Source organism: Babylonia areolata, chromosome 1, assembly GCF_041734735.1.
Source record: "Babylonia areolata isolate BAREFJ2019XMU chromosome 1, ASM4173473v1, whole genome shotgun sequence".
Lineage (NCBI taxonomy): Eukaryota > Metazoa > Mollusca > Gastropoda > Neogastropoda > Buccinidae > Babylonia > Babylonia areolata.
Window position 1 is genome coordinate 54,536,220 of NC_134876.1, and position 10,000 is coordinate 54,546,219.

General features: G+C 43.3%; 1 protein-coding gene across 1 annotated transcript in view; it reads right to left on the reverse strand.

The window, feature by feature from the left end:
* Positions 1 to 10,000, reverse strand: part of LOC143292699 (BAI1-associated protein 3-like) — a 297,052-nt gene that overhangs the window by 127,011 nt on the left and 160,041 nt on the right. Inside the window, 1 exon segment of the mRNA XM_076603214.1 lies at positions 9,820 to 9,886. Coding sequence (XP_076459329.1) covers positions 9,820 to 9,886 — 67 coding nt within the window.

The following is a 10,000-nucleotide window of genomic DNA, read 5'->3' on the forward strand; positions in this document are numbered from 1 at the left end:
AGAGAGAGAGAGAGAGAGAGAGAGAGAGAGAACTGAAGGCGGGGTGGGGAAAGGGGGATTATACGCCTACCAAACACATGTCCACCCGGCCAGCAAACTACCTATTCAACTGACCAGCCTGCTCAGCTACCCAACTGCCATCAGTTCTAAAGCAAAAATGGGTACAAGCCGTTCTTGTATTTTAAAGAAAATGAAGATTGAATAATAATGATAATAATAAAAAGATAATGATGATGATGATGATGATGATGATGATGATGATGACGACGATAATGTGAATGAGAATGGTGATACCTTCAGTTCTCTCACTCTGTCGATCTTTTCCTTGTTTCCTTCTATTCCCTCCCCCCTCCTCCCCCTTCCGATCTACCTCCCACTGATTCCCCCCTGACCCCCCCATTTTCTGTCTGTCTCTCTCTTTGCGTTATCCTCGAACATTTCACATGTATGGAGAATGACAACATTTATATGTGCATATTATGTTTGTTTGTGTGTCTCTTAGAACAACGGCAGATGTGCATGTCGGCCAAAGTGCTAATATCTTCACCGTTGGAAAATAAAGATTCATTCAAATATTTAAAGATCCAATTCATTCATTAATTCTCTCCTTCCTTTCTTCACCCTCCATCTCTGTGTCAGTTTCTTCCTCTTTTTTTCTTAATCGCTCCCTCCTTGTCTCTCTCTCTCTCTCTCTCTCTCTCTCTCTCTCTCTCTCTCTCTCTCTCTCTCCACAGTCATGACTGGTCAAGATAATAGGAGATGTACTGATACACAAAAACTGTTTCAATGAATAAATGAATATTTGTATCCCCCACCCTCTCTCTCTCCTCCTCCTCCTCCTCCCCCTCCTCCCCCTTCTTCTTCTTCTTTTTCTTCTTCTTCCCTCCTTTTTCCCTCTCTCTCTCTCCTCCTCTCCCTCCCCCATCTCTCCGTCTTTCTCTCCTTCCTCCCCCGTCACCCCCCCCCCCCTTCCCTGTCTCTCTCATGGCGAAGAACGATCGAAGGACCTTGTCACAGTGCCCCCGATCCTCACGAATCGTTAATGGAAGATACAACGATCTGCCGGACAGTGAGGAGGCAGCTTAAATGGCATCATTATCGGCTGTATCCTGAAAGCTAGCGCTGAGAAGCTCTGAGGCTGAGACGGAACCGGAATGCGTTCAGCTTCTGAACTCTTCGTCATGAGCCCTAAGTGGATGATTATGTTCGATCGAGTTCGGGGTCTTCTGGAATTGGCAATAACGTACAAGAAATACGTTCGACTTAGCGTCAGAAACCAAGGTGGATGATGGATGCGCGTTAAATATTTGACAATGGAGATGTATTGTCCTGTTCTTTTATCAATACCATGGATACATGCTGGGTAATTGACAACAAAGGTGCGTTATATTATTCTTTTAATACCGGTTGTTGTTGTTTTTCATACTACCTGTCTTTCTTTCTGTTTGTTTGTCTTTGTATGTAAAGAGTTTCTCCGTCCGTATTGTTGGTCAACGGGATAAAAAAAATAATCTGAAAATTTCAGTCTGGATCCTTTCATCACATGAGAGTAGGACATGACAGATCATAAGAAAAAAAAATACATGTCTTTAGTTCATGATGGTACACGAGGATGATAATTGAGACGATGTCTGGTGGATAACCTGTTTCATTTAGAAACTACGTGACAAGGTTGAACCCCATGACAGGAAATTTAATCTAAAAACCCCCATATGTTTCACAATTGTTGTTCCCGCATCTTAAAACATTGATAAAGGTATCCTTTATTCCATGACGATAGACGAAGGTGGAAACAACCAAAGTACTTCCATGATGAACCTGACTAGATTTGATACCACGTGACAGGGCTTCCTTCCATAACACGTCTCTGCATCCATAGACACAGTCTATGAAACACTATCATTATATCAAGAAGTTTGAGAAACTCTCCAATATGCATTCTTCAGATAGATGACACTTAGCGCGGGGCCGTAAATCCCACGATGAGACAGACATCGTTCTGTTCAGCATGCAGGCCGTTCCTTTATTCCTTTCCTTTGGACAGGCGCGGAAATGATGAAAGAGCACAACACTGATTCACTACCCGTTTTGAATCCCTTCTCATGTCAACTCTGATTTCAGCTCGGTTGTTAAAGATTCGTTTGTGTTATATTCCATCTCAAATCAAAATTTGAAAGAGAGGTCTTCAGCTGGCTTGATACTCAGCTTTGACAACATTTAATAATGTACAACATTTCAAACGGGAACTGGAAACAGACTGATCGAAGTTTCAAGGTATGTACTGCTAGCAATCAAAGCGTTCGTTATTTGCAGTCAGCGAGCCTTTACCAAACTGTGACTTGATTTACTGTTCTTAGTTATGCGTTGTCCTGAGTATGCCTATGCATTCCATTTTCCTTTCTCGGCCGCGTTCTTCTTCTCTGTTTTCTTCGCACTTGACCGTTGTCTGTTCTTTGATAATCTGCGTCACCCTTGAGTCTCTTCCAATACAGTGTTTGATTAATCTTTCTGCCCATTTCCCAGTGGTGGTGGTGGTGTGTGTGTGGGGTGGGGGGTGGGGGTGGTGGTGGGGGTGGAGGGGAATAGGGGGGGAGGGGGCATGGGGGAGGAGGGGAGGACCGGGGGGGGGGGGGATACAAAGGGAGGTTGTGTGCTGGACTGACGTCAATGACAGGATATAGGGTAGTAGAAGGAAGCGGAGTGAAGCTCATTTCCCTGACATTCCCCGCCGTACTGTTGACCACGGAAACTGCAGGCGTCTGATGACGACGCCCCCCCCACCCCCACCCCCCCTCCCTCCCTGTCGCTATTTCATGACAGTGGGCGTGTGAATGGTTTTCTGTCTCTCTCGGTCTATCTCTTTTCTCCTGTCTTTGTCCCCCAGTCCTGATAATTATGGTCATGTGCGGTCGGTTGGGCTGCAGACAACAACAGTGATAAGCGACGGTATCAACAATGTATGCTCTGTGTCTTTATCTATCTGTTGCTCCCCGCTAGCATCCACGATGTTTTGTATCAATGAATGTCCATGGCACAGATACGTTATAAGCGCCGTGTATGGTTCGGTCTTAATACTATTTTCTATTTGTTTATTTCTCAGAGAGAGAGAGAGAGAGAGAGAGAGAGAGAGAGAGAGAGAGAGAGAGAGAGAGAGAGAGAGAGAGAGAGACAGAGACAGAGAGACAGAGACAGAGAAACAGAGAGAGAGACAGACAGAAACAGACAGACAGACAGAGAAAGAGAGAGAGGGGGGTTGCATAACTAACACACATTCACACACACATACACACTAACACACACAAGCAGGCAGACAGAAAGGTAGAAACACACACACACACACACACACACACACACACGCGCACACACACACACACACACACACACGCGCGCGCACACACACACACACACACACACACACACACACACACACACACACACACACACAACTTCGTAACCTTTGAGAGTTTGAAGTAACTCGCTTCGATCCTATTACAGTTTTCGTGAGAAAACAAGATAAGCTCACAATATCCATTATGAAACCCGAGTAGAGAGACAGTGGTCTTTCCCAGAGTTTCAAATGGAAGCAGAACAGAATTAGACACTGTCAAGAAAGGGACAGGAGAGTACGGGAAGAACTTGAAACGATCGTTTCACACGAAGGTAAGACTGCAGTGTAACGGGAATCACCACATGCTCTCTCTCCCCTTTCTCATTTGCCACCGGAGAAAAATAAAAAGTAAATAAAAAATAACACACGATGAGCTCTTTACAAGACGAAACAGCTGTCGTTTTCGGGTTTATAAAATGGACAGAAAAGACTTTTTTGTTGTTGTTGTTGCTTTCTGGTATTGAATAGTTTGAGCTCTTTGGTAAAATTATGACGTATTGACTACTCACTGGAGTACTGAACACAATATTTTTTTCTTCTTTTTTTTCTCCTCCCCCTCTCTCTCTTTGCGATTTGTTTGTTATTCAGCTTATCGGGTTTATTCTTGAGTAATTTACGGGATACTTCTGCTGTTGTTAAAACAATGAAGGCATATTATATGTGTTCAATACATAGAAATTGACACATTATCCTCCTTTCCGATCCATATGCTATGAAAAAAAAAAGTCTCACAAACCGACGCGACTTGCGTGAATTCAGTTCAAAGGAGAGGAAGAAATAAAAGCACACTTGAACCAACACTTCATAGAATTATATTTACAACCAATTAAAACACAAATCTTTAGCATGTCTTAACCCTTTTAAAGCCTGTCTCGTTCACAAGACAAAACGTTTCAAGATATGATTGTGACATACAATATGATATGATAAATCCATAACGTTCTTATTTTTTTCACCGTTTAAACCAGTATCCCTTTTCTGTATGTGACCAAGCGCGCTATACTTGCTCCAAAACTGCTCGCACACGAGCTGCATCAGACGACAGTTTTCGCAACTAACAACCCGCGCATATTATGTGTGACGCCTTCCCCGCGGTCTTAACGCAAAGCTGCTTACGTCATTCTGTCCTTCTCGCTACACACTCGCTGTTCGACCAGTGTCACGGTACGTCATTGGCTGAGTTAAAACTTGTGTTTCTGCTTCATTGTATTTAATTAAGTAATATATCTTTTGTCAGATCAGTAAACTACAAGTATTATATACTGGCAGAATCGTCGCGATTCCATCTTTAAGCCTATTCCATTTGTGTTTGCCTACGTTAAACTGATTTAACGCAATTTGTAATTTTCAGCGATGAGCTCGTTAAAACTGATCCTGTTCAGGTGACTTAAATTAAGATTATAAATTCATCTTAAAAAATCAACACTGCATTTTTTACTCATTATAAAGTAGGCCTTGAGCTCTTTCTTTTGCAACTTATCCGACGTAAATCGGTTCAGGAATCATTTAGAAATATGTCACTGAACACCTTGTCAGAAACACAGTTGTTGTCAGATTAGACCGATCTGCTGGCAGCACACGTGACTGTCTTTGCAGTCCGCTTAACCAGCATAAATTGGCACAGTGAGTGATGAGTGGTCATTTCATACCTGGTCAGTCATCTGACCAGAGCTGCTCTCTCTCTCTCTCTTGCTGCGCCGCGGGCAGTGTGAGTGTGTGTCGTGTGTGTTCTCACAATGGCTGACACCTCGCTACGTATCGCTGCACTGTCTTCTTCTCTTCTAGTTGTCTTCTCCATTATTTCTCTTCTTACATCTCCTCTTCTTAGTCTTCTCAGTATTTCTTCTTATCTTTCTTATCTTCTTATAAAACAATAGAAAAACCCATTTGTGACTGGCCTCTATATGTTCTTGGCCTGTGTGCGGGAATTTGTGTCTATCATTACATTCAATCAATCATTTAGTTTAGTTCTTTTGTACCGTACCCTTGAATAACCACTCGGTACACGGCTACATGTATATGGTGTATCTGTACATGAATTTGACTTTTTTGTGTGGGTAAAACAGTTTTGCATGCATGTGAATAAATGGTGTGTAAGCGCTTTGATTTGCCTCCAGACATTATTCAGTGCTATATGAATATTTATCTATTTATGTATGTATGTATGTATTTATTTATTTATTTATTTATTTATTTATTTATTATTATTATTATTATTATTGTTATTATTATTATTATTATTATTATTATTACCACCACCACCACTACAACAACTACTCCTATCATCATCATTACTACTACTACTATTACTACTCCTACTACTACCACTAATCGAGAGAGAGGGAGAGAGACGGGAACTTTCTATACCTAAATTAACAGCATCCCATGGGAAGAAAGGAAGATTAATTCTTAGTCACCATCAACATATCTCCTTCTTTCCGAGGGAGAGACCACACACACACACACACACACACACACACACACACACACAAACAAAACAAAACAAAAAAACAAACCACCTCCCTACAGACAATTCAACCAGGGAGCCACCTAATCCCACTCAACCCTGCACCGGCTCATAAATCTTGGTGGGGATCCTCCGGGTCTAGAACCCCAACAAATGGGTACCAAGTGTTAAGCCCACCCACCCCCTCCCCCTCCCGCTGATGGTGAGGATTCTGGGAGGGAGGAAAATGGAACTGCCGCCAGATTGGCTCGTTGGTCGTCTACCAGCGGAAGCTGCCACTAATAGACCGCAGGACGAGATGGATGGAAAGGAGGGGGGGGATTGGGGTGTGGGAGGTGTGGGTGTGAGGGGGCGAGGGGGGTGGGATCTACTTGTAAAGCGATGCCTGCACGATCCGTCCGTCCACGACTATAAGGCCGGGCGGAGCCAGCTGTGTCAGCATCACACACACAAACACGAGAGGGGCTTTCACGTCCTATGACACCCAGTCAGCCTATGCATCCGACGATGTACAGAACCCCCCCACCCCCCCACCCCCGACCCCCCAAACCCCCACGCCCCCTCCTCCCCCTCCACTGGTCACACGGGCGTGTTTGCATGCAGATAAAGAAGCAAGACTGCAAATGATGCGGCAGATAACTCTTTCTCGTGGTGGACTGATGCGGATAGGACAGGATGTGTGGGGAGTGGGGCTGGGGGAGGGATGCTAGGGGTACTTGCTTAAATATCTGTCTTGGAAAATAGTGTCGGTTTTGTTTCATTTTCTGGCGAAAGAAAAGTTTTATGTGCGAAATCGTCTCTAATTGTATGAATGTGTGTGTGTGTATGTGTGTGTGTGTGTGTGTGTGTGTGTGTGTGTGTGTGTGTGTGTGTGTGTGTGTGTGTGTGTGTGTGTGTGTGTGTGTGTGTGACTTTAAAGTGTTTGGCTGTGTTCATGTTTAAGTCATGCCTTCGTGGAAAATTGTTTCATCCCCATCGCCCATCCCTCATTCCTCCTACCCAACAAAAAAAACAACAAAACAACAAAACAAAACAAACAAACAAAAAAACAAAAACAAACTGAAATAAGCGAAAACAAACAGTAAAAAAAACAAAAACAAAAGGAACTGTGATATTTGTGTAATGCGCGCGCGCGTGCGTGTGTACATCTATCTATCTATCGATCAATATTGATCGATCGATCGATCTGTGTGTGTGTGTGTGTGTGTGCGTGCGTGCGTGCGTGTGTGTGTGTGTGTGTGTGTGTGTGTGTGTGTGTGTGTGTGTGTGTGTGTGTGTGTGTGTGTGTGTGTTGTTTGTGTGCGATTCCGTGTGCGCGCGCGATTTCGTGTGCGTGCTTGTGCATAGGCCAGTAATCTGTGGGTTTAGAAATGGAGCCACCAAATGCATTTCGAACGAAACATGTGGTGGCTTCACAGGATGCAACAACAAACAAGATAAGACAAGGTTAAAAAGCCCCCCCCCAAAAAAAAAAAAAAAAAAAAAAAAAATAAAAAAGAAGAAAAAACAAAAGGCGACAGACAAAGAAACGATGATGGGAAAGGATTGCTCACACATACTTACCTGGCCAGATACTAAAGCTAGACAAGCAAAGGCTGTGATGGCATACAACAGAAAACATGTCCGTTCCGTTTGGGGTTAAAATAAGACGATGGAGGTTTGGGTGGGGGGGGGGGGGGGGTTCTGATATCTGATAGGGTTACACGTGCAAACCGTTTTTACAAATAAAAGTATGCCTGCATCAGCTGGGTGGGGTTCAAGGTGGTCTGGGGGTAATATATATATATATATATATATATATATATATATATATATGTGTGTGTGTGTGTGTGTGTGTGTGTGTGTGTGCGTGTGTATGTGTGTGTGTGTGAATGTGAGACAGAGTATATGTGTGGGTAGGTATGCTTGTGTGTGTGTGTGTGTGTGTGTGTGTGTGTGTGTGTGTGTGTGTGTGTGTGTGCGTGCGTGTGCGCGTGCGTGTGTGTTGAATTCATCCCCTCTATCTGTCATTATTTAGCCAGGCCAGCAGAAAAAAAAAAAAAAAGTTTTCAAAACAGGAAGTAGTCTCCATCTCGTTATGAACCGGAAGTTGTCAATAATGGATGACGTCTGGATATAAGAGAGAGAGAGAGAGAGAGAGAGAGAGAGAGAGAGAGAGAGAACAGAAACAGAAACAGAGAAACACAGAGGAAGAGAAGAAGACAGACACACACACACACACACACACAGAGAAAAAGACAGACAGAGACATACAGAGAGAGAGAGAGAGAGACAGAGACAGAGACAGAGAGACAGCGAGATAGACAGAGACAGAGACAGAGAGAGAGACAGAGACAGAGAGACAGATAGTTAGACGGGGGTCTATTCAAAATTTCGAAACTCAGTCAACACCGCCGTTGTTTTGCATTGTTGTATTGTATTTCTCTTCTGTCTTGACAGATTTCTGTGTGTGAAAAGTTGGGGCTGCTTGCCGGGGAAATATCAGGCCAGGGAACTATTTGATACAGGGGGAGCATCGAGCTGAACCCTTGTCGCAGAGCAGCGCCACTCGTTTGTTTCGGTTGTGTGTGTGTGTGTGTGCGTGCGTGCGTGCGTGTGTGTGTGTGTGTGTGTGTGTGTGTGTGTGTGTGTGTGTGTGCGTGCGTGCGTGCGTGCGTGTGTGTGTGTGTGTGTGTGTGTGTGTGTGTGTGTGTGTGTATAACAGGATTTTGCCAGGGATACTCCTTTTGTTGCTGTGGGTTCTGTCTTTTACGTGCGCTAAGAGTATGGTAGTTGATACACATGATCCTTCAATGTTTTGTCTCATCCGAATGACTACTGTGTACCCAGCTGGTTTTCAATATCACTTGCTCAATACTGAACCATTCCTGGCAGACTGAATGCAACATGCCTCTTGTCCACACGTTTTCAAATGAGAAGCTGCATTAATCTTCTTCCCGATTGTGTGTATTTTATGTGTATGCATTTTTTTTAAGGAACACGCTTGTATTGCTATGTAATGTGAGACTGATACAGGTACTGATTACACTTGTATGTGAATGTTTTGTGGATGTGCTGCTACTTGATACATCTGTGTTTACAAGTTGTTTGTATTGAAGTCTACCATCTCCTTCTCTCTTCCCCCCCCCTCCGCCCTCTCTCTCTTTCGCACACTCATTTTGGCTTTCTCTTCTTGCAGATGAGCGACTATTCATCATACATATGCATATATACACACATGCACATGCACGCATACACAAACACACACACACACTCTCTCTCTCTCTCTCTCTCTCTCATTTTACAACCGGAGAAATTTTTAGTTGTAGTCACCAATAAATGGCACAGAGATATGCTAGCAAGATTCAGAAACAGAACCTTAGGTTTAAAAGCTAATAAAAGATGGTTTGATCTCGAGGGTTTAGCTGATTGTATGTGTACAGTGTGTATGGAGGATGTGAGAGAGGATGAAGATCATTTTTTATTTCATTGTAATGCTTACGAAGACATTAGAGCCAAGACACGACTTTTTCGTATTGCTGCTGAGAAAAGACATGACGTGCGTAGTCTGTTATCCACTGAAAATGATGAAATTATTATTTTGCTTGCCAAATACATAGCAGAAGCTGTTAATATCAGGAAAAGGAAAATAAATAGTAATAACACGTAACATCACTAGTTATATGATTAGCCTGGTACAGCTGTATACACTTGATGGTCACATTGTATGTTTATAGTCTATTGTATGTTGCTTCACGACTATGGTGTGCGTACGTGTATTGGCACATACATAAATGTACGATTAAGTAATTTGTTTTGTTAATTCAGTTATTGACATTATTTGCTTTATTTATTGTTGTTTTCTTTCATTCAGTTCAAGGACGCTGCAACTCAGAATTGACCCCCTTGACATAAGGGCTGTAGTTAGGCCAATGTCAATAAAAAGCGTCTGAAGCGTCTCTCTCTCTCTCTCTCACATACTCACCATCAGCATCTTTAGCCTCCAGACCCGCCGCTCCAACAACGGTAACATTGAGGATGACAATCGGTGGCTGAAAACAAGACACGGAGCCAGTGACAACATACAACGTAATGCTATGAATACTGATACACTACTATTACTGATGGAGTCTCCCGTCGGTCCGACGGAAGAGTAGGCAGGCAGG